At 51.0% G+C, this 25099-nt stretch overlaps 1 protein-coding gene and 1 long non-coding RNA gene across 2 annotated transcripts in view; both read right to left on the reverse strand.

Annotated features, from left to right (window-relative positions):
- Nucleotides 1-9737: 9737 nt before the first annotated feature.
- On the reverse strand, nt 9738-13794 carry LOC133131892 (uncharacterized). The gene is made up of 2 exons (XR_009709063.1): nt 12843-13794; nt 9738-12805 (listed from the first exon to the last, which is right to left on the reverse strand). It is a non-coding gene; the product is annotated as an uncharacterized LOC133131892 (long non-coding RNA).
- A 93-nt stretch (nt 13795-13887) lies between these two features.
- The window catches only part of stk40 (serine/threonine kinase 40), a 19877-nt gene continuing 8665 nt past the window's right edge, over nt 13888-25099 (reverse strand). The window contains 10 exon segments of the mRNA XM_061248254.1: nt 13888-14170; nt 14392-14476; nt 15251-15345; nt 15347-15371; nt 15576-15720; nt 18041-18098; nt 18100-18123; nt 18125-18158; nt 22686-22738; nt 24121-24345. Of these exon segments, the coding sequence (XP_061104238.1) occupies nt 13943-14170; nt 14392-14476; nt 15251-15345; nt 15347-15371; nt 15576-15720; nt 18041-18098; nt 18100-18123; nt 18125-18158; nt 22686-22738; nt 24121-24345 (972 nt within the window). The 3' untranslated portion in view covers nt 13888-13942.

A 25099-nucleotide genomic window follows, 5' to 3' on the forward strand; every position in this document is an offset into this window, starting at 1 on the left:
GTGTGTCTGTGCATGTGTCTGTCTGTGAGTGTCTGTGTGTGTGGGTATGTTTGTGTGTGTGTGCCTGTGTGTGTGTGTCTGTATGTGTGTGTGTACGAGTGCGTGTGTTTCTCTCTGTGTGTCTGTGTTTTTCTGTGTGTGTGTGTGTGTCTGTGTGTGTGTGCGACTGCGTGTGTTTCTCTCTGTGTGTTTGTGTGGGTGTTTGTGTGTGTGTGTGTGAGAACCACAGAACTGATCCGAGACCAGCACCCCTGTTCTGAGAAGGTCCATGAACACAGGTGGGTCGGTGGTGAGATGTCCAAGCCCCAGGGAGCTCTGTGAAACGCAGACAGCCTTTTATCTCACCTTCCTCTGATCTGCCTAATGACCCATCTCACCTCCCTGCGGAAACAGACACAAAATGGCCGACCTGGAGACGGATGACATCTCACACAGGGCTTACGCACGAGGGCTTGAGAAACAGCCTGACTGGAAAAAAAACACTTCAGGGGAAAAGGTTAATCCTCCCCTGTATCAACACATACACCAAGTCAGACACTCAACTTTAGCCCTTCACACTGAGGAAAGGACAGTTAAATGATTCTGCTGAGTTCTCTCCCCTTCCCCTCATATGTGGGTCAGAGGATGGGTGTATTTTTCCATTCAGACCAGAGGGGGCGCTAATGTGCAGTACAGGGCACACTGGGCCAATGCAAATGCTTGCAATTAAATCTCCACGCAAAGCACATCTTCAGTAACATGTTTAAGCATGTAACATTTTTCCACTTCTTACACAAAACAAAAAATCCCATAAAACTGCACTTAGCTAAAATTGGAGGAAAAAAAAACAAAAAACAAAGTGGCACTTAGCTGTGACTGAAAGACAAAATAAGACCGGGAGATATTTTGAGAGTTTTAAATTACAGGGCTCCGTGTACATTTAATTCACATCTCAGCAGCGGTTTTTTATCCACGGCCACTCACACAGACAGCATTCGTTTTACACAAAATCCATTAAAACTGTTAGGTTTACTGAAGTTGCGCGGGTTGAGTATCTCGCTTTGAAGGTACAATGGCACCAGCTGGGACCGAAACGCACACCCGTGGAGCCGTTAGTCCAGTTCCCTCACCTTTAGACTACAGCCACCACTCCCACATGATAAATAGAAAGTCTTTTGAGATGCTGGCTTTGAAATCTTCAAGTCCCAGATAATAGCATTGTGTGTGTGACATCTGTGTCCGTCAGAACGTTTTCAATGTAATCGCAGGGGTTTGTTCTTTTGTATTGCGAAACACACACCAGTATTCCCACGAGCAAATCACTCCACTTTTCACTAAATTGTGAGCTAGAAGACTATAATTTTAAGCTCTTGGGTGTTTCTCCCCACAAGAATACAAGGTAAAACAAGTAGAAACTGTTGTTTAAAAAGAGTTTGAGCCAGACCATTTCCATCTGGGTGACTGGGTCAGACTGGATTTAGACAACACTGCGCAAAGGCTAACAGCAAACCTTACTTTACCAACCAAATTCTGTCAGATTACTGACAGTTTTAAAAATATATTCTCACCAATGTAAAGAAGAAAGCTCTTTAATAGTATATATTTTGGTTAGCAGCAAGCTTTATAATATAATAATAATAAATAATAACTTTATGCTGTATGCTCAAAAAGTGCTTTACAGCAGTGATAAAACAAATATCATAAAAATATATTATTGATGACAATAAAGCCAGTTTCTTTTTTCATTTAAAGAGTTAAACAATTAGACATGAAGACTGCAGTAATTAACCCATATTTTAACAGGTAGCATAAGTCTCAGCTAAAAAACAAACAAAAAAAACAATAAAATCCTGGCCCCTTTCGTACGCTGGTTTCTGTTACAGCCGATCTCGTGATCGGTTAAAGCTGCTGAACGCAGGTGTTTCTGCTCTCTCAGAACTTCTTTCCCAACTCTACACAAAGCACATTTGGCTCATTGCTTTAGTTCCAGAGTCCACAGTGTCCACATTAAAAAATATATTTTTTTAAAATGTTAATTAACAGAAGGAACCATTTAGTGAAGCACGTTATGGAAAATGACAGCAGTAGACGGGCTGACTGACTGAAAAGTTCTGGCGTGAAAATGGAACAATTACTGTGTTCCTCATGACACGAGCAGCCATGTCTGAAATAACGCAGTCTTAAGAATCACCCCTCTGCACACACTGAAACCGTGTAAATAAGGTCCAGGAGCAGCTAGCTGCAATCCTGGGGCAGCCACGGTGGCAAACACAGGCAGCCCCCCCCCAGGGCTGTGTGTGCAAATACCCTCCTAATGGAGCCTGTTGAAGACAGAGGGCCGGGGATGGCTGAGCCCAGGGACCCTCGAGACCCCCCCCCCCCCCCCCCAGCGCCAGCCCACCACCCTCCCACCCCCCCCATCTCTGTGGCCTTTCTCACAGACTTCAGTTCCGATGGCCTCTGCTCTCTCAGTCCTGGGGGAGTTATGTAACAGCATTCTTACCCAGGACAGTGGAGCTGCGTGTGTGTGTGTGTGTGTGTGTACGTACAAGGACACCCAGACTCTGAAACATGTCACATCAGCCTGACAGCCTGTCGTTCCCCCCCCCCCCCCTCCAGCCACCAGGGGGCGCCGCTGCAGCTCCAGAGCCGGGGTACGCAGCGCTGACCGGAGCCTGGGGGCCCCATACCGGGTGGAGCAGCGGGGAGCTGTCAATCACTGGCTCTCAGCAACCAATCAGAAGGTTTCACATCCCTCACCTGAGAACAGTGATTGGTTGAAATCGGCGAGTCGCTGGTGTAGCGTCATATCTCCACACAGCGAGGGCCAGTCCGCTATCACAACAACCCGGACCACGGACCACCCCACATCTGGAACACGGACTGCCGCAAAGACTCTGGAGCTGGGCACCCCTGGAGACTTTATAGTTCTAGAGAAGAAATCCTTGGTGGCTGGCCATGACACTCACCCAAATTTCAGTTGCTTACGTTGTTGTCTGGCTGCAGTCTTTCAAGTATCAAGCAAATCAAAAATGAGCTGACCGTTCCTGTTCAAGGACTAACTCAGCGGGTCAATAGCATTGAGTTAAAGCCTCAGGTTTAAAACGCCCAGACCGCAGAACTGCATTGAAACTGAAACGACTATCCAAATATGTTTGGATTCTGGTCTGGTGTTTGCCCTTCTCCTTTCTGCCTTCCTGTTACTCTGTAAAGCATCTTTGTGAGAGTCGCTGTAAAACGAGCCATACAAATAAAAACTGAACTGAACTGAAATGAGGATTAGTTGTCCCAGTTAGTTCTGTGGTCTCGGGGTTTAAACCTGAGGTTTAGACTCCAGCTAAGCGTGACTTCATGACCCAGAGACTGTAAATATTATTGAGTGCGATGGAAGACGTGACCGCTAGCTCTTTGGAGGCGGCCATCTTTAGCGGGCGTCCCAAATGGTTTTTCCCTCTGAAAACAAGCAGCCAATGACAGGCCTCCATTTTTTTCCTTGGGTCCAATCACTCTCTGCTTATTCATGTTTACACGGTTTGCAGAGTCGAGTCAAATGCCTCAGCCAGGAGATACGCTATAAACAACGTATTCTTGGGGTCAAGAGCAAAAACTCTTCCCTGGGGTAAAATCCAGCTATGACCAGCTTGAAATGATCAGCTACCAACCGTTTCAAAAACCTAGCTTGAGCTGGTCAAACCATATTGAGTATGGAGCTGGTGTGAACTGGTCAACCAGCTACCATCTGTTTCAAAACATAGATTGAGCTGGTCAAACCATATTGAGTACCGAGCTGGTCTGAACTGGTCAACCAGCCACCAGCTTTTTCAAAACACAGCTTGAGCTGTTCTTCACCTATCAATCCACTTTCACTCAAAGTAGGGAGAACCAATTTGAGATGTCAACCAGAATTACGAACAATTAAACAAAACCACAGACGCCCGAGTGGGTTTTGCACGCGAGCCGGTTCCCTGACCTTATCGAGGCTACTCTGTAAACAGGACCAAGCAGAGCACTCTGCACTGCATCCTGGGAGATTTACGGGACTATGCCGCAGTCTCGGTCCAGAATTCCTTCCGTCCCTGTTTTATACACAGAGGGCTGAGGAATGTTTCTGCAAGGCCACATATTGTACGTTTAACGTGCGCAAACGCAAAGAGAGATTAAGTGACATGTGGCTAAAAAATGTTAGGAAGAAAGTTTGCTGCAAACCATTTTTTAAATCTCTGCGCAAGCGTGGTTTTCGCACACAGTTGTTGATTAAACCCCCGTGTGTAACCTTAGGAGAAGACAGCAAAATGCAGCTCCAACTTCTGAGAATTATATAGGTCAGGGCTCGTGAGAGTTTACTTCCTTTAGTTTTGCAGTGGACCCCATCACTAAGCATAACAGCAGTGCACACCGGAGACATAACCCAGATAGCAGGCCACTCCGGTCCAGATCCGCTTACAGATCGGCCGGTCTGAACACAGAATTCCCAATCCAGGCCAAAGGTGACGAGGAACAGCCGGATCGGCACCAGAACTGGAGCTCACATGGTCCGGATCAGCGCCAGAACCGGGTCTGTGTTTTGGATCCGGCCTGGATGTTCTGATGGACCTGGGCCGGTGCCGAGGCAGACATGTTTTTTATATCAGATAACTATTACGCATAATTACCATCACATGTGAGAGAAAAACTCAAGAGCTACAGTACAGGAGCATCTCATCCTCACACGCACACACTCGCGCACACATACACACACACACCTCACACTCTCTCACTCACACACACACACACCTCACACTCTCTCACTCACACACACACACACCTCACACTCACACACTCACACTCTCTCACTCGCGCACACTCGCGCACGCACACGCACACGCGCACGCGCACACACACACACACCTCACACTCACACTCTCACACACTCTCACACTCTCTCACTCACACACACACACACCTCACACTCACACACACACACACCTCACACTCTCTCACTCACACACCTCACACTCACACTCACACACACACACACCTCACACTCTCTCACTCACACACACACACACCTCACACTCACACTCACACACACACACACCTCACACTCTCTCACTCGCGCACGCACACGCACACGCACACGCACACGCGCACACACACCCCCACACACACACACACCCCCACACACCCCACACTCACACACACCCCCCCACACACACACACACACACACACACCTCACACTCACGCACTTGCACACACACCCACAAGCACATCTGGTGCTGCCATGGCTGCTGCTGCTACAGCCAAGAGCAGGAGGTATGATGAATCAGGGAGATACATCACCGCCAGTTTCTCAAAATAAAAACACTGAAACAAAAATAATATTCATGCTCCATAGATACTGCTGATGGAGTAAGGGGGTCCTCACTCCTGGTCCTGGAGAGCCGCAGGGTGTGCTGGGGCCCTCGCTCCTGGTCCTGGAGGGCCGCAGGGTGTGCTGGGGTCCTCACTCCTGGTCCTGGAGAGCCGCAGGGTGTGCTGGGGTCCTCCAAACTCAATATGGTTTGACCAGCTCAAGCTAGGTTTTTGAAACGGTTGGTAGCTGATCATTTCAAGCTGGTCATAGCTGGATTTTACCCCAGGGAAGAGTGTTTCTCTTGACCCCAAGAATACGTTGTTTATAGCGTATCTCCTGCGCTGCAGGGTGTGCTGGGGTCCTCACTCCTCTCTCCAGGACCAGGAGTGAGGACCCCAGCACACCCTGCGGCTCTCCAGGACCAGGAGTGAGGACCCCAGCACACCCTGCGGCTCTCCAGGACCAGGAGTGAGGACCCCAGCACACCTTGCGGCTCTCCAGGACCAGGAGTGAGGACCCCAGCACACCCTGCGGCTCTCCAGGACCAGGAGTGAGGACCCCAGCACACCCTGCGGCTCTCCAGGACCAGGAGTGAGGACCACTGAAGTAAGGAGTGGGTCAAGATCGGTTACTAATCGTCGATGGTTAAGAGGAGACACAGACACAAAATGGCCGTCTGTTATGGTATGCACCATCGTTCATGTGCCATCATTGTTAATATCATTTTTGTTTCCTTACATTGGCAGCACTTTGCGAGAGTGTGGGTGGGAGAAGAGAGACAGAGACGCACAGTCTTATATTTAGACTAAAAATCTTTGTCTTTTTTTTGCCAAAAACAGAAAGAGATGAGAGAGATGAGACGAGAGAGAGAGAGAGAGAGAGAGAGAGACAGAGACGGTGAGAGAGATGGACCAATGGATAAGCTGGTTTTGGTGCTAACGTGTTGTTGTTCAGATGAAGGGGGGGGGGCAGAGTAGGCCTCCAGTGCCTGCAGCTGTCCCACACCAAACATGGAGAGGGGGGGGGGGGGGGGGGGGGGGCAGCCCCAGTGGACCGCACCGCACGCTAGCAGCCGTGATCTGTCCGGCAGGAGGCGCTGGTCCTCATCACACACACACACAGGAGGCCCCGGGAGCTCGGGCGAGGCTACGCAGCGCATTAGCGCCCAGAGGCGTGTCCACAACATTTGTGCCGTTGCCTGGAGACCGGGACAGCGGGATTACGCGGGGCTCGGGGGTCCAGCGGTGACGTTGTTCCTTCTGAGATGAGAGCCTCACACCCCGGGGCTCAGAGACTTCCAGCACCGCCCGCCCCCGTCTGTGTGCAGTAACCCCACACGGCCACCAGGGGGACCCCTGCCTCAATCCTGGTGCAGTAACACCAACCTGCCACCAGGGGGGGACCCCCTGCCTCACCCCTGGGCGGCCTGTAGTGTAGTGGTTAAGGTATATGACTGGGACCCGCAAGGTTGGTGGTTCGATCCCCGGTGTAGCCACAAAAAGATCGGCCCAGCTGTTGGGCCCTTAAGCAAGGCCCTTAACCCTGCATTGCTCCAGGGGAGGATTGTATCCTGCTTAGTCTAATCAACTGTATGTCACTCTGGATAAGAACGTCTGCCAAATGCCATTCATGTAATGTCACGTGATGGCGCAGTAACCCCACCCGGCCACCAGGGGGAGCACTACCTCAACCCTCGTCCTGGAGAGCTGCAGGGTCAATGGGGTTTTACTTTTCACCAAAAAATCAGGAAACAGGCGAGGTGAGTTAGCTTTGTGGCCAGTGCTCTGTAAGAGAAACCAGTAGGCCATGCTTTAGTCCTAGCCATGGCACCGACCTGCGTTCTACGCAACCCTGCAGAACTGTGCAGAAACACCCGATCCCAATACACCAGTCTAACCCTGCAGCCCTGGTCCATGGAGAGTCTGCTGGGGTCCCCAGCCCTGGTCCTGGAGAGACACAGGGTCTGCTGGGGTCCCCTGCCCTGGTCACAGGACAGCAACGAAACGGCTAACTTCGCTGACATTGTTAGACATTGCTCACATCCATTTGCATGAAGAAGGTGTTGGTGGCGAATTAATGGAATGTTAATTGAAAATCGTTCAACAGTAACAGTTCGTTGCAGACGTAGTTCACCGACAACGTTCGCCGTCTTGAACGCAGGTCAGGTCTAACCATGGACTGCAGAAACATAACCCAGGCAGACAGAACCCAGGCAGACAGACACCACGGAGGCTTGGCCCAGCGGTGCGAATTTCACGCACACTTGGCGACCGTCTCGGTTGACATGTTACCGGGGCAACCCAGGTACGCTGCCAAGCAACCGGTCGAGCACGGGCTTTGGATCGAGCGCGTGTGCCACAAGAGTGGACAGGTCGAGGAATCCCGCGCTCTCACGGCGAGAGAGAAGTCGCGCAGTATTCCCACACAGGAACGCCACACGGAACTTTCCATGGCGTCTGAAAGCAAACTGCGACTCCGAGGGGAACCGGCAAAAAAATAAAACAATAAACTCCCACCTCACCCCAGAACAGAAAGCTAAAAACCGGCCCAAGCACAGTCACAAGATACTACGCCTTCTCATAAAAAAAACTCTCATCCGCACATTTCTAAATGCTAGCAAAAAAGTTAAATATGACTTCGCTGCCAAGAAACCAAAACGACAGAAGTTACATGTTTTTATGGCAAAAAATAAATAAATAAAAAACACCCCAAAAAGTCAAAGCACGTGCAAAACAAGTCCCTTCTTCCCTTTTAAATTTTTTTATACACTGACCTGGAGTGAGATCAACCCCCAGCCCACAAGCTTTTAATCCGGCGGCTTTCTCCCGCCCACCGCGCAGGCTAGTGCTCTCGTGCGAACGAACGAACGAACGCACCGCAAATATTAAATTCCGCCCAAACCCCACCAGAGTAATTTGTTCAGTGTTGGATCATCTTTAGGAGACGGCTTGCGCCCCGGAGAGGTATGACATCACCTGTTAATTACCTGTGACAGGTAAGAGAGAGAGCAGGAGACATGGAGGAGGGGTTTGGCGAAGAGGCCGAAAAGGCTCATTTTCCCCCCCACAGCTGGCAGGAATTCAAGAGAAAACCTTTAAAGATTCAGAGTTGCATTCACTGGCACGGTCGTGACAGACGGAAATTAGATGCCGCCAGGGTGACATTTCCACCAGAACAAGAAGAGTAGGACATTTAAACAAGGGTGCAGCTCGGGCCAAAATATTTTAATCTGCCATCTAACCAAACAGAACATTACCCGATCGTTTAACATGCAAATCATTTGCACAGCTGGGTATATTTACTGAACCACGGCAGGTTCTGTGCCGCGTGCTCAACGGTACACCAGCTGTGTCCCGCCTGGGAATGGAACCAGCAGCCTCGGTTTTAACCCCCTGCGCCCCCAACGATATACGACACCATTTCAACTGCCAAACCTCATCGGCTGCTTTTGTAGTCGGCACATATAAATCACTTTATATGTGGAGCTCTTAAAGCCGTGTGCTGCATTTCTCATTGAGAGAGGGTGAGTGACGGGGAATCTGCTCCTTAGGATGGTGCCCCACCTAGTGGAGAGATGAAGGAAGTGCACTGGGTTTTAAACATTTTTTTTATTGATGACAGAGCCGCTTGGGGTTTTTAAATGATAATTTAAAAATAATGTGTTATTTAGCTGACGCTTTTATCCAAAGCGACTTACAGTTGATTAGACGAAGCAGGGCACAATCCCCCTGTTGCAATGTGGGGTTAAGGGCCGTGCCCCAGGGGCCCCAACAGCTGTGTGGATTTTTATTGTGGCTACACTGGGGCTCAAAGCACCATGCTCCATAGCCATGCATGCTCCATGCTGCTGCGCTATTGGCGTTCCAGTTGCCAAAACTGTGGTATTGCTACTGGGTCAGTTATCTTAACAGCAACAAGGGTTCCAGTTTTTATCCTCGTGATCACTCGAGAACCTGGAACTGTACTTCCCTCCAGGGTCTCCAGTGCACTTGTACCTGGTTCTGATTTGCACTTCATTGTCGCTCCGGATAAGAGTGTCTGCTGGATGTAATGTAATAATGTGATGGTTCCTAATACACGTTTAAATTAAGAAAAGCAAGACGCCTAACCCCTAAATGCTCCTGATGAGCTGGTCGGTGCCTTGCATGGCAGCCAATCACCATTGGTGTGTGAGTATGTGTATGAATGGGTGAATGAGAAGCATCAATTGTACAGTGCTTTGGATAAAGGCGCTATATAAATGTAGACCATTTACCATTTACTACATCCATGAGCACACTCAGACAATTAAATGCCCTGCTAGAACATGAATTTGAAAAAGATTTTGACGACCATTGACAAGTCCTCAGTGACAAAGACTTTTTGTCCTGCATCCCATACAGCCACACAACCACAAAGAATAATAATAATAAAAAACAGATTCCATTGTTTCCATATGAAAGTTTTATTGCTGTCATGCATGTAGAGATCTGATGAAGTACAAAAATACGTCTTTTATACAAATTTGTTTCATCTCTATACAATTACCCAGGCTCTTCTCCGACGCTTGTTCAGACAAGCAGCTTCCCCACCTCAAAAATCTCCACTCCTGCTTTCCAACAACCTTTTTTTTTTTCCCCCCTCAAATCTCATCCAACACCATGATCCGTTTTCCAGTTTAAACAAAAACATTAGGCATATCAAATACTGATACACTGCAAAACTACCACACCTTCTCACCACAGAGGCATCCGCGCAAACACCGACGTACGAAATGAATTACTTTTTCTTCCCCAAATAAAAACCAAAAAACAAGACATGCAGCTTTTGTTCTTCTTAAAGCAATAGGACTTTTGAATTTCTAGAAAATAATTTAAGAAAAACAAAGAAATTGAACCAACTAAGAAGCAGGCACTGCAGCTGGTCTTTTTCCGATAATGAGAAAATCTGATTTTTTTGCAGTGTATTTTTAGACCGTTAACTAAAAGCACTTTGAACACCAATACCGTCCCGTTCTCCGGTTTCAACTTGGTGATTTTTTTTTTTTCAAGCGTTCGTGGCACACCTCGCCAGTCAAAAGCATGCGCAGATCACCTCTCAACACCGAGCTAAACGACACACAATAGTCATGCTGTAAAATGCGCTTCATCCGCTCAACAGCCGGATGGCGATGGGGGGGGGGGGGTGTTTTAGACATTGAAACGAGACAAAAAAAAAAAAAAAAATGTACATTTCTTTTTTAAAAACAGACTGGACTGCCTTCAATTATGGGGGACAGATCACACTTCTACGTTGACGATGACGTCATGAACCCACATAAATAAGATGGCGGATTGCGGCGCGAGCCTGGCCGTGGCCGGAGAATTTGCGTCATGAATCTATACCGATTTACGCGAAAGACAGGACGACAAAATCGACGCAGAGAAACGCGGCCTGCTCTGCAGACTACAGCGGCGCCTGACAGACAACTGGACACACAAGAGACCTGCGTTTCACGTTTTTTTTTTTAAACTACAATACTGCTTAACACTGAACTCTGGAGATTCACATTGCTGTTAGAGAAAGCGAACGTTTTTACACACGGTGGGCGAAACGACAGCCACAGCGCTGGGTATTCGTGTTTCTTTTTAATAAGATGGCCGCTCAATGCTTTGCTGCACTAGACAACCACAGCTGCTGTGCTCCTTACACATAGACAACACTTAGCGCAACTTTGTATGAATCCGGTATTTTCATTTCATATTTTTATTTTATTTTCAACACAGAATTTACTCCTATAAATCATTCTAAATGTGCAGAATTTACTTAAAAAAATAGACCTATGCAAAAAAAGTCTCTTTTTACCATTAGTGTAGCTTAATTAACCACTGGTCTGTGGCAACCAAATTTGTTTTTCAATAAAACAATCAACAAAGATGAGGACAAAACAAAAATCTTCTTCATCGAAGATAAAAACGAGCGAAATCACAGCAAAAGAAGGTTACGATGTGAAAGTGGAACTGATGGGGGCGATGGGGAGAAGCAAATAAATAACGAGACCACGTGACATTTAAAGAAATGCAAAAAGAGGGCAGAATTAAAAACAGAACAAGATTACGTATAACTGATAAATATTCTCACTCAGGCGCAGTTTTGTCAGTCTTGGTTGCGGTTTTCACTGAGCTGAAAAGGCCGAGCGTGACGGGGGGGGGGGGGGGGGGGGGGAGTGGTTATTTCAGAGTGCGAGAGTCTCTCTCTGTAGGTGTGGGGGGGGGGTATCAAAGAAATCACCTAAATCACCAAAACACACTAGCCTCCTTTATCCATGAGACGCTAAACAAAATGTCAAAACGAACAGGCGTTTCCCACGGTACATCGTTTATCCCGCGGCAAGAAGGGCACAGCTTTTTATTCCTGAAAATGACGATTGCACAGTCTACCACACGACCGGTAGCACTGTCTGATTTATGAGAATATATATATTATATTTTTCGTTCAAATTAGGCTAGTCAGCACCAGGGTCTGGAGGATAGAGATGCACACACGACGAAAGCACCACTGACATTTTACACCGGGCCTGATGCGCTACGCATTCACATTTAGCTCACTCTTCACACTGGTACCATGGCGATACGCACAGTTCGCGGGGGAGGATTTATAAGAAAGGAAAAACAACACGGAGAGGGGGTGTGGGGGGGGGGGGGTAGTTTCCTTGGCAAACAACCACTTTAAAGAAACTCCATATTTGGCTATAAATATTAAAATATGTATATATATATATATATCTGAAAAAACTATGCTCATGCTGGCTGATATAATGAACCGTACGCGGGAACAGAACGAGCCTGAACACACGTCTGACGTCAGAAACGTGCGACTCTCAGAGCGGATCTCCTGGCTCGAGGCAGTTCCGCACCATGGTAAAAAAAAAAAAAACCTGGCTCGGGAGAGCGGTTGAAATTAGCTGCCAGAAAAAAAATGCTAAATGATCAAAAACTGAAACACAGAAAATGGAAAAATTTCCCAAAAGAAAGACAAGAAAAGGAAAACGAAAAAAATGCTTTCTGCTAATATTTCAGTTACCAGAAGTTGTCAGTGGCCAGAACGAGAATCTGCATCTTTATAAAAAATCGAGGAAACGAAATGCTACCTTTTAATTAAGGGGGGGGGGGGGGGCAAAGCTTATTCAGATCAGATGGAGAAACTCCACCCCACATTAACACCAAAATAAACCAGGAGGAAAAAACAAAAATGGGAAAGGGTAATGCTTCTCCACTAGGGGGCGCCATCGCCCTGTGACACAGCCGAGATGGGCAGCCCTGCTCCACCAGGGACAGTCCTGGGGTGCCAAACTGAATTCCCAGGGGGCCGCAGAACCTGCAGGTTTTTCCGGTTTCCTTTCAATCAGCCATCAATTAAGGCCTCGAGAACAAGGTGTGTGGAGTCTTTAGCCAGTTAAACCTGCAGACACTGCAGTCATCCAGGACTGGAGTTAAACCTGCAGACACTGCGGCCCTCCAGGACTGGAGTTAAACCTGCAGGCACTGCGGCCCTCCAGGACTGGAGTTAAACCTGCAGACAATGCGGCCCTCCAGGACTGGAGTTAAACCTGCAGACACTGCGGCACCCCAGGACTGGAGTTAAACCTGCAGACACTGCGGCCCTCCAGGACTGGAGTTAAACCTGCAGACACTGCAGCCCTCCTGGAGTGCAGGTAAGATGGAACAGCAACCAGAAATGGCCCCGTCACACCAGGACCAGGGCTGCCCACCCCTCTTAAAGAACAGGGCTGTTTTTGGGGATGGGGGGGCAGAGGTAGTTTTGAGTCGTAGTTACAGGACACACACACACAGATCCTTTGGGTAGAGAGAGAGAGAGAAAGAGAGAGAGAGAAAGAGAGAAGCTTGGAGCTCGTGGCAGTAATGAAGTCCGTGGTCATGTGATCAGCCGATCGGAGACAACTCCGAACGCGCGTGTGTGTGTGTGTGTGTGTGTGTGGGGGGGGGGGGGGTGGGTTGCTACATGATTCCGACGTGGAACACCGTATTGCTCTTTCCGACCAGGTGTAAGAGTGTGTGTGTGTGTGTGTGTGTGTGTGGGGAGAGGTTTTGGGATGCAGGTGAGGAGGGCAGCCCCTCACTCCAGTTCCCAAACAGCAGCTGGTAGAACAGGGCGGGGGGGGGGGGGGGGCCCAGTGACCAGGGGGGGGGTGGTAGGCTAAGAGCCCGATGAGGTTCAGACCGCCAAAACTCTCCATCACCAGTCCAGAGGCTTCAACGCTGAGCTTAAATGCTGTCCTTACGGGTGTGTGTGTCTGTCTGTGAGTGTGTGTGTGTGTGTGCTGTGTGTGTGCTGTGTGTGTGCTGTGTGTGTGTGTGCGCGTGTGTGTGCGTGTGTGTGCGCGTGCGTGTGCGCGTGCGCGTGTGTGCGCGTGTGCGTGTTTGTGTGTGTCTGTGTGTGTGTGTGTGTGTGTGTGTGTGTATACACGGTGTTCAGAGTCCCACGGGTACCCCCTCCTTGACCCCGCCCCCCCCCCCCGCCCCAGCCCCAGCCCATTGGCCATGTCCTTGCTCGGGGGGGGGGGGGGGGGGGCGGAGCTGGGTTTGGGAGTCTGTCTGTTTGTTGTGGGGGCCGGGGGCCGGGGGCCGGGGGCCGGGGGCCGGGGGTCAGGGTTACTTGCGGAGGAAGCGCTGGGCGAGCACGGCCGCCTCCAGGGGGCTGACGGGCTGGGCGTCCCGGCCGAGACGGCGCACCGGCGGGATGCTGCCCAGCGGCCTCGGCCGCAGGAGGCCCGGGGCCTCGTGGAGAGAGTGCAGAGAGCTCTTCTCCTCCGCCAGCAGCAGCTGCTGCCGCATGTAGCTCTCAAACTCGTACTGAGAACACTCCTCTACCACCTTCGCCTGGGGAGGGGGGGAGGGGGGGAGGGAGAGAGGGGGAGGGGGGGGGGAGAGAGGGAGAGACATATTTTAGTGCAAGTTAACTACAAGACTGCCATAAACCAGCTTTCCTTGGCTGATCCCAGATCAGTTGTGAGCAGGAGGAGCCGGTTTAGTGGCTGCTCCCGTCAGACCCACAGGCAGATCCCAGATCAGTCCTGCGGGACGCGGTGAGGGTTTCTCACCTCCTGTAGGAGCTCTGGGTGGTTCACCTGGTCGTCGATGTCAGGCACCACCTGGAGAGGCCCACTGAGAGAGGAGACGGACTGCCTGAGGAACACAACACAAGCCCGGGTCAGTACACCAGCCCACAGACCGGGCCGGGTCAGTACACCAGCCCACAGACCGGGTCAGTACACCAGCCCACAGACCGGGTCAGTACACCAGCCCACAGACCGGGCCGGGTCAGTACACCAGCCCACAGACCGGGTCAGTACACCAGCCCACAGACCGGGTCAGTACAACAGCCCACAGACCGGGTCAGTACACCAGCCCACAGACCGGGCCGGGTCAGTACACCAGCCCACAGACCGGGTCAGTACACCAGCCCACAGACCGGGTCAGTACACCAGCCCACCACAGACCGGGTCAGTACACCAGCCCACAGACCGGTCAGTACACCAGCTCACAGACCGGGTCAGTACACTAGCCCACAGACCGGGTCAGTACACCAGCTTCACAGCCTTTAATGGGTTTTATAGCACAGGGAGGGGGTGTCCATCTTGTGGCGCAGTCTGTGACTTATTAAGGCAGGGATCATCAAATCCAGCCCTGCTTTTCTTTTCTCCCGGGTAATTAAGTGAACAGTCAGTGCTGATTGGCCAGAGGAGGGGTGGAGGGCTGTGAGCTGATGATCCTGCGTTCAGGTCTGGACTGAAGTTCATAAAGCGAGGGACCAATCAGTGTGTTTCCCCATGCAGACGTGCGTGCGTGTCCACCAGAGGGCGCTCTCCCTCTCCCTCTCCCCTCTCCCTCTCCCTCTCCCTCTCCCTCTCCCCTCTCCCTCTCCCTCTCCCTCTCCCTCTCCCTCTCCCTCTCCCTCACCAGGATGCGATGATTCCGCTGAGTGACTCCAGCACCTCAGCTGCGGTCAGCCTCTGCTGGGGATCCAGCACCAGAAGCTTCCGGATCAGACACTCACGTGTTCTCCGACACACGCCCGTCCCTGTGTGGGGAGAGAGAGAGGGGGGGGGGGGGGGGGGGGGGTCAGGAAACTTCCGGAAACAAGGCACATCCACAAGAGGGGCTGGAACACTACAGGGAATCACTGATACTCATTTGACTTTAAACAGTACAGGGGCGAATGGTATAGGTTATAGAGTATAGGAGTGAATGGTGTAGGTTTGTAGTACAGGGGCGGTATACGCACTCTGGAAAGCTGTACTCTGCAGCTTTGATCTTGCGGAAGAGCTCCTGAGGTATGCTGTCGTAGAAGGGGAACTGTCCGTAGAGCATGGTGAACAGCACCACCCCCAGCGCCCACATGTCACTGGGTTTACCCCGGTACGGCCGGCCTGCAGGGGGGGAGGGAGAGGGGGAGAGAGAGAGAGAGGGGGAGAGGGAGAGAGGGGGAGAGAGAGAGAGGGAGAGAGGGAGAGCGTCAGAGCCTGGGCACGGGACAAACGCACTACCCGCACACGCCACAGACACAGAGCATGCACACGCTACAGACACAGAGCATGCACACACTACAGACACAGAGCATGCCACACACTACAGACACAGAGCATGCACACGCTACAGACACAGAGCATGCCACACACTACAGACAGAGCATGCACACACTACAGACACAGAGCATGCACACGCTACAGACACAGAGCATGCACACGCTAAAGCAAACTCATAAAACCAAGCCAGCACACTGCACCACAAACACCACACATTTATAGCTTCAGTTAGAAACGCACACTGAATGTGCACTACATTTAACACACACACAGTCTCCAAATCCATTAACCCCAAAAATGAAAAGACTCTTCATACCCCAAATGCTCACAAGACAATAAAACCTCCAAAATAATACTGAAAACTATTTTTACTCTTACTATCCCCTGTCAAAAGTGAGTGACAGCTGGCTTCCTCTCAGACACCCAGCTGTCCCGCGTCTATCCGACACAACGGCACTGTGTTTAGGGTTCAGATCCCCCGTCACAAACAGTCAGTGAGGACAGGGATGTGAACACACGCACGCACGCACGCACAACCAAGTGATTTTATGGGGGCGAGAGCAACAGATTACAGGTAGTCGGCTGGTGTAAACAAACCAATCGGACGCGGTGTTTGTTTTGTTACGCTTTTTGGTGACTCTCGGGAGAAACCCCTGAGGCTTTGCACAAGATTACAGAAAAAGAAGCAGAGGGGAGAGAGAGAGAGAGAGAGAGAGAGAGAGGGGGGAGGGAGGGAGAGAGAGAGAGAGAGAGAGAGGAGGGAGGGAGAGAGAGAGAGAGAGGAGAGGGGGATAGAGAGGAGAGAGAGAGAGAGAGAGAGAGAGGGGGGGGGAGAGAGGGGGGATGCAAGTGAGAGAGGGGGAGCGAGGGAAGAGTGCAAGTGAGAGGGGGAGAAGGAGTGAGGGAGAAAGAGAGAGAGTGAAAGAGAGAGCAGGGAGAGATTCCAGTTGAGCAGAGAAGCGGTGCAGTATGGGAGAAGCTTCCCCTCGGTGACTCATGCCTGTGACTCACTCTCGGGTTATGTTTTGTTCTGCGCTCACGTTCCCTGTTCTCTCTCATTCACCACGGAAACACAGAGGGGAAAAAAAACAAAAAAACACCCGAAACAATCCGTCCTTTTCACACACAAACTCCCACTTCACCCGACCCGCGAGGTCACGGACGCTAACGGACGCTAACGGACGCTAACGGACGCTAACGGACGCTAACGGACGCACGCAGCAGCAAGGGACGCCGCAGGGTTAAAAGTTCAGAAAGCCGCAGGAATTCTACACACCTGCGCTGAAATAACACGGCTGTTCTTGCCCCTGTGGCCATCTCAAGTCTGCAAATATCAAGATTCAAGACCCAAAAAAAGAATGCTTGTGCAATACGGACAGGCATAGCCGCACAGACACGCTGCGCTAACCTCCACAGCCGAGACTGTGAACAAAGCTAAACAAAGCTGAACTAAAACCTTTTTTTTTTTCCCCCAGGCTGAGCAGGCGTATCCCAACCCACTTCCTGGTAGTGGAGACCGTGTTGCCCAAGCTCTTAGCAGGAAGGGGAAACACACTTTTCCCATTACTGCGGGGGTTGTGCAAGCGCGCGTTGGGACACCTTCCTGCTCAGATCTCACGCGCTGGCCGCGGTGGCCTTTCCCCGACTCTTCCCAGAAACGGGAACCACTTCTGCTGAGCTCTCCGTTTCCCTGGGGGCCCTGCGTGCTCAGCGCACACCGTCCCCCCGCTCCCCAGGCCGGGGACCGGAGTCATTTCCATTTCAGCGAAACACAACTTTACAAATCGTAAACGAGCACGTCGTGCACACATGCTGTAGTGAGGATCCAAAGTTTAAAACCTTTAGGCTAACCCTAACACGCACGCACACACAGGCACACACAGGCACACACAGGCACACACAGGCACACACAGGCACACACAGGCACACACAGGCACACACAGGCACACACACGCACACACACGCCAATAAAATGATAAAACAGAAAGGCGGTGGTGCTGAACAGGTGGGTGATGATTGAGTAACAGCAGCGATACGCTGGTGACTCACTCTGCACCCCGCAAGCGGAGCGCAGCGGTGATAATAGCCCCCCCCCCCCCCCCCCCCCGCGCCGTGCCCCCCTCCCCGCCCCCCCCCGCCCCGCGCCGTGCCCCCCCTCCCTCACCGCTCAGGACGTCCGGGCTGATGTAGGCGGGGCTCCCTCTCTGGTCCTTCAGCAGGTCATCCCTCACTCACCAGGTGTTTCCCCCAGGCAGAAGTTTGTGATGGTGATTCTGTGTGTCCTGCAAGCGTGCACACACACACACACACACACACACACACACACACACACACACACACACACACACACACACACACACACACACACACACACACACACACACAGAGGGAGAGACAGGTGAGGTCACAACCTTCAACAAACAGGAACTTCTCCTGCGTTTGATACGACACCTAAAATGCCGCCCCAGTGAACCGTGATAAAGCTAGGAGGAAGAAGTGGAACTGAACAGAAGGGAACGCTTCACAGATAAAGGTTATTATCTCCGGCACACAGACGCTGGGCGATCACCCAAACCCAGGACAAAACGCAGTCTGTGTGGCGGAGCTACACACAGGAGCATTTCACTGCAACCAGGACACTCTTCCTCTTCTAAAGCTCATGCCTTTATCCAAAAGCAGCTTCGTTGATTTGACCGGGACCCAACGCGGACCCAACACCAGACCACAGGGTCTCTCGGCTCAGAGCCCTGCATGTAAACACTATAGAACAGGACACAGACAACAGAGGGAGAGACGCAGGGCTCTGTATGTAAACACTATAGAACAGGACACAGACAACAGAGGGAGAGACTCAGGGCGCAGGGCTCTGTATGTAAACGCTACAGAACAGGACACAGACAACAGAGGGAGAGACACAGGGCTCTATGTAAACACTATAGAACAGGACACAGACAACAGAGGGAGAGACTGAGGGCACAGAGCTCTGTATGTAAACGCTATAGAACAGGACACAGACAACAGAGGGAGAGACGCAGGGCTCTGTGTAAACACTATAGAACAGGACACAGACAACAGAGGGAGAGACGCAGGGCTCTGTATGTAAACGCTATAGAACAGGACACAGACAACAGAGGGAGAGACACAGGGCTCTATGTAAACACTATAGAACAGGACACAGACAACAGAGGGAGAGACTCAGGGCACAGAGCCCTGTATGTAAACACTATAGAACAGGACACAGACAACAGAGGGAGAGACACAGGGCACAGAGCTCTGTATGTAAACGCTATAGAACAGGACACAGACAACAGAGGGAGAGACTGAGGGCACAGGGCCCTGTATGTAAACGCTATAGAACAGGACACAGACAACAGAGGAGAGACACAGGGCTCTATGTAAACACTATAGAACAGGACACAGACAACAGAGGGAGAGACGCAGGGCACAGGGCTCTTTGTGTTCTGGGTAAACACGGCCTTGGGATGAAAAGCCGGGGAAACACACCGCATCGTTCGCGCACAGCACAAAGGCTCGCTCTGACAGGCAGTGAGTGTGTGTGTGAGTGTGTGTGTGTGTGTGTGTGTGTGTGTGTGTGTGAGTGTGTGTGTGTGTGCGTGTGAGAGAGAGTGTGAGTCAGCGCGCGGCTTTGGTCAAGCGTCCGGTTGACTAACGCGCTTCAGCGCAGAACGCCGATATCGTCGGAACAGCCTGGATGCAGGGCCAGGGAGCAGACACTGTGTACGAGTGCGCTAACGAGGGTGTGTGTGTGTGTGTGTGTGTGTGTGTGTGTGTGTGTGTGTGTGCACTCGCACGTCTGCCACCTCTCTCTCACTCGCTCCAACCCTACACCCAGGATTGATTTCAAACGCGCCTCTCTCACAGCGGCATCTCAAACACACTCTCAGCACCGCTGAACGGAAGCACAGCTAAAGATCTGACGCTCCGGCTGAGAGAACCAGGAGTCCAGAACACGCCTACGGACCAGGAATTCTGAGGTGAGCCTGGCCCTCAAACCAACAGGGTCCAATCACAAGCCTGGTCCTGGAGAGACACAGGGTGTGCTGGGGTCCCCAGCCCTGGTCCTGGAGAGACACAGGGTCTGCTGGGGTCCCCAGCCCTGGTCCTGGAGAGACACAGGGTGTGCTGGGGTCCCCAGCCCCGGTCCTGGAGAGACACAGGGTGTGCTGGGGTCCCCTAACCATGGTCCTGCAGAGAGACAGAGTCTGCTGCTGCATGTAACCAGCAGCTTTCATCGGTCAATGACACAGTGGCTCTCCAGGACCAGGAGTCTGGGAGATGTTGTGAGCACAAGCTGTTCTTTAGTATCTGCGCTGCAAAATCTGCCGTAGCATGTGGTAAAGAAAGTAGCCATCTTTCATTAGAGGAGAGAGAACAGTATACATTTACTACAACTCGCATCATTATGACCAGTCCAATGTGCACAGAGACAGAGAGACAGAGAGACAGAGACAGAGAGACAGAGAGACAGAGAGACAGAGAGACAGAGAGACAGAGAGAGACAGAGAGAGAGAGACAGATACAAAGTGTTCTGAACACCATGTGAATGTGAATACAAAGAATGTGAATACAAAGATGAAAGGGGGGAGGTAGAGGGAGAGGGAGAGAGAGAGAGAGACAGAGAGAGATAGAGAGAGAGAGAGGGGAGAGAGAGAGAGAGAGAGAGGGAGAGAGAGAGAGAGAGAGAGAGAGAGGGAGGGAGAGAGAGAGAGGGAGGGAGGGAGGGGGGGGAGAGTAAACAGTGTTGCGTCAGTGCTGGGGCTCTAGGTATGACTCAGCTCTGTGTTATGGCTCTGCTGCTGTCTGAGAACTGGGACTCAGTGTACCACCGTGTGTGTGTGTGTGTGTGTGTGTGTGTGTGTGTGTGTGTGTGTGTGTGTGTGTGTGTGTGTGTGCGTGTGCGTGCGTGACAGTGTGTGAGAGTGTGCGTGAGTGCGTGTGTGTGTGTGTGCATGAGTGTGTGTGTGCGCGTGTGTGTGTGTGTGTGCGTGAGAGTGTGAGAGTATGTGTGTGTGTGTGTGTGTGTGTGTGTGTGCGCGCGTGTGTGTGTGTGCGTGACAGTGTGTGTGAGAGTGTGCGTGAGAGAGTGTGCGTGTGTGTGTGTGTGTGTGTGCGCGTGTGTGTGTGTGCGTGAGAGTGTGTGTGAGAGCGTGTGTGTGCGCGCGTGTGGTCAGAGCTGGGACCACCGTGCTGTGTGTGTGTGTGTGTGTGTGCGTGTGTGTGTGTGTGTGCGTGTGCGCGTGTATCTACACATGCATGTACGTGTGTGTTTATGCATGTTTATAAATAGTATTTATGGACAACAGAGCAACTGGGTTGCCCCTGACAACGCAATAAAAACGCAATAAAAACCCAGCAAGCTTCTACATTCTACCATAAATTCGGTAGACAACCGCATCCAGAGGAACCCCCAACACTGACCCCAGAGGAACCCCCCAACACTGACCCCAGAGGAACCCCCCAACACTGACCCCAGAGGAACCCCCCAAAACTGACCCCAGAGGAACCCCCCAAAACTGACCCCAGAGGAACCCCCAACACTGACCCCAGCGGAAGCCCCAATACCGACCCCAGAGGAACCCCTGATACTGACCCCTGGGGAACCCCCAATACTGACCCCTGGGGAACCCCCGATACTGACCCCAGAGGAACCCCCGACACTGACCCCAGAGGAACCCCCGATACTGACCCCAGAGGAACCCCCGATACTGACCCCAGAGGAAACCCTAATACTGACCGCAGAGGAACCCCTGATACTGACCACAGAGGAAACCCTAATACTGACCACAGAGGAAACCCTAATACTGACCCCAGAGGTAACCCTAATACTGACCCCAGAGGAACCCCCCGATACTGACCCCAGAGGAACCCCCCGATACTGACCCCAGAGGAAACCCTGATACTGACCCCAGAGGAACCCCTGATACTGACCCCAGAGGAAACCCTAATACTGACCACAGAGGAAACCCTAATACTGACCCCAGAGGAACCCCCCGATACTGACCCCAGAGGAACCCCCCGATACTGACCCCAGAGGAAACCCTGATACTGACCCCAGAGGAACCCCTGATACTGACCCCAGAGGAAACCCTGATACTGACCCCAGAGGAAACCCTAATACTGACCCCAGAAGAACCCCCTATACTGACCCCAGAGGAACCCCTGATACTGACCCCAGAGGAACCCCCGATACTGAATCCCAGAGAAGCATTGAGCCCAAGCTGTCCGGAGAACACTTGGGTGGAAGCAGGACGAAGCAAAATCTTAAAAGCGCCTCGATCACTCGCTCACTCGCTCACTCGCTGACCTGAAACGCCCGGGCCTCGGAGAGGAAGAGAGCGAGGTGCCATCTGATTTTGGTTACGTCCCGTTCCACAACAAACCCGCCAGGATGAGTCATCCTCAGCGGTCTGCCCTCTCCTCCTGCTCTCTCTCTCTCGCTCTCTCTCGAAATCGAACCCGGCTCAGATTCAGAGACACTTTGGGGCCTGGACAGGGAAGGCGGGGGGGGGGGGGGGGAGGGGGATTCCCTCAAACAAGCTGAGTTGAGTGCAGTGTGGCATTGTGGGTAGGGAACTGGGCTAGTCACCCTGAGGTTTCATTCCCAATGAGGGTCACTGCATCCGTACACCACAGTGAGGCTGAGAAATCTGCTTCAGCTAAACACACAGCCGCGTGAAGAGACGGACAGACAGCGGGTAAAGAATGTGAGCCTGCTGAACGGCCGAAACGCCAATAACGTGCTGTTCTCAGAGGAAACCGGAGCCCGAATGGAGACCGTCCCTACCCACCTTTTGTTTAGCACCATGTTCCCCAGTTTCAAGTCTCTGTGAACGATGTTCTTCTGCAGGGAGCGGGAGGGAGGGAGAGAGAGAGAGAGGGAGGGAGAGAGAGAGAGGGAGGGAGGTCAGCACACACATCAAAAAATCATGTTACAGGCAGGCCTTTCCCGAGAACAAAACAAACAACTCTCCCTTCTCACCTCTGATGTGCTACTTTCACAGTCTAGTCCATTTTCACACCCTGAGAGAGGGACACGGACGACCGTCCTCAAGTTTAAAATCATAACAACTCCTGAAACGCTTTTCCCGTGTCGGCTAACAGGCGTCTGCTGCCTCAGCAGCAGAAAGGCAGCTCGGACGATCGGGAGCACGGCTCAATGAGGTACCAGTGCGCTCCTGTAAACCCATCAATCACTCATCAAATGCATTACTGCCATTATCAATATTTATTGGCTTCGGTACGGCCGTGCCCCAGAATTGCCCATTTCCGTAAAATGCCTACAGATGTGACAGCATTGTCCGTTACGTTAAGTTTTAGTCATTTAAGAAGTGCTCTTACGAAGAGCGACTTTAAAAACCGTGTCAAAGTGCAGTTATTACAGCTGAAACCCTGCGGTTAAATGAACTCATAATCAAACCAGCAGTAAAGAGGATCTGAAATTGCTTTCTTTTTTTTTTTTTTTTCTCCCCTGTGCCAGTTCAGAATCAAATCTCCCTCATCGAACATCTTTCGATTCTTTAACCCGCGCACACCCAAGCTTGCCAAGCCAGTGGTGATTTTTGCCACAGAGAGTTTAGTTTTGTTTAAATTGTTGGGAAGGGACTCATGTCAGAGACCTGCTCCAACGCCCTACTGTAATGTACTGTAATGCACTGTATTGTACTGTACTGTAATATACTGTATTGTATTGTACTGTAATATACTGTATTATGCTGTATTGTACTGTATTGTACTGTACTATACTGTATCGTACTGTATTGCACTGTAATATACTGTAATACTGTAATGCACTGTATTGTACTGTACTGTAATATACTGTATTGTACTGTATTGTATTGTACTGTAATATACTGTATTGTACTGTACTGTAATATACTGTATTGAATTGTACTGTACTGTAATATACTGCAACATACTGTATTGTACTGTACTGTAATATACTGTATTGTACTGTACTGAGATATACTGTACTATACTGTATTGTATCGTACTTACTGTAATATACTGTATTGTACTGTACTGTAACATACTGTATTGTACTGTACTGTAACATACTGTATTGTATCGTACTGTAATATACTGTATTGTACTGTACTGTAATATACTGTACTGTAACATACTGTATTGTACTGTATTGTATTGTACTGTAATATACTGTATTGTACTGTATTGTACAGTACTGTAATATAGTGTACTGTACTGGTTGCCGTGGCGAGGGCCCACCTTGTGCAGAGCCTCCACCACGCGCACCACGTCGTAGAAGATGACGATGGTCTCTCGCTCGCTCAGACGCTTCTCCTTGATGACGTAGTGCTGCAGGTTGATGAGCTCCGCCGTGCGCTCGCTGAAGTCGTGTGCACACAGGCAGTCCAGCACCAGGCAGATCCGCTTCTTCATCCTCCGGCTCTTCGAGGAGTCCAGGTCCTCCGCCGCCTCGTACGCCCGGTCCTGAGGGCGCAGGGCAGCTCTTAACACCGCAGCGCAGCCATTTATCCAACGCCACTTACAGTTGATTAGACTAAGCAGAGGGGACAATCCCCACAGGAGCCCGACGGCTGTGCGGATCTTATTGTGGCGACACCTTCCAGGGCCCAGTTCAGTAACTTGGACACTAGTCTGTAGGCTGCCAGGTTTAAACACACACGACACGTGCAATGGAAAAGCCTATATTGAACAGTCATCATACATCAACTTGTGTGGGTTACAGGTTTATATGCTTGAGCATAGTACTGCTCTGCTTTTTCTGCCAATACTGGACCACTGAATTTAGGAGAGAGAGAGAGAGAGAGAGAGAGGGAGAGGGAGAGTGTCTGTACTTATCATATGCATTACTTTCACATGTAAATACGCAAAGCTGTGTCACTTCACTCTTAATGAGGCCATGTTTCCATGACAAAGTAGAAAAGGTGAGTCATCATCAGTCCAATCAAAAGGTGTGTGTGTGTGTGTGTGTGTGTGTGTGTGTGTGCGTGTGTGCGTGTGCGTGTGAGAGACTGTGCGTGTGCGAGTGTGTGTGTGTGTGCGTGTGAGAGACTGTGCGTGTGCGTGTGCGAGTGCGTGTGTGTGTGTGTGTGTGTGTGCGTGAGTGTCTGTGTGAGTGTGTGTGAGTGTCTCTCTCTCTCTCTCTCTCTCTGTGTCCCAGTACGGGCCGCTCTATGCACAGACAGGCTGCAGGGCTGATCGATACCTGCGAGCCGTGAAT

Source organism: Conger conger, chromosome 1, assembly GCF_963514075.1.
Source record: "Conger conger chromosome 1, fConCon1.1, whole genome shotgun sequence".
In the NCBI taxonomy this organism is placed as follows: domain Eukaryota; kingdom Metazoa; phylum Chordata; class Actinopteri; order Anguilliformes; family Congridae; genus Conger; species Conger conger.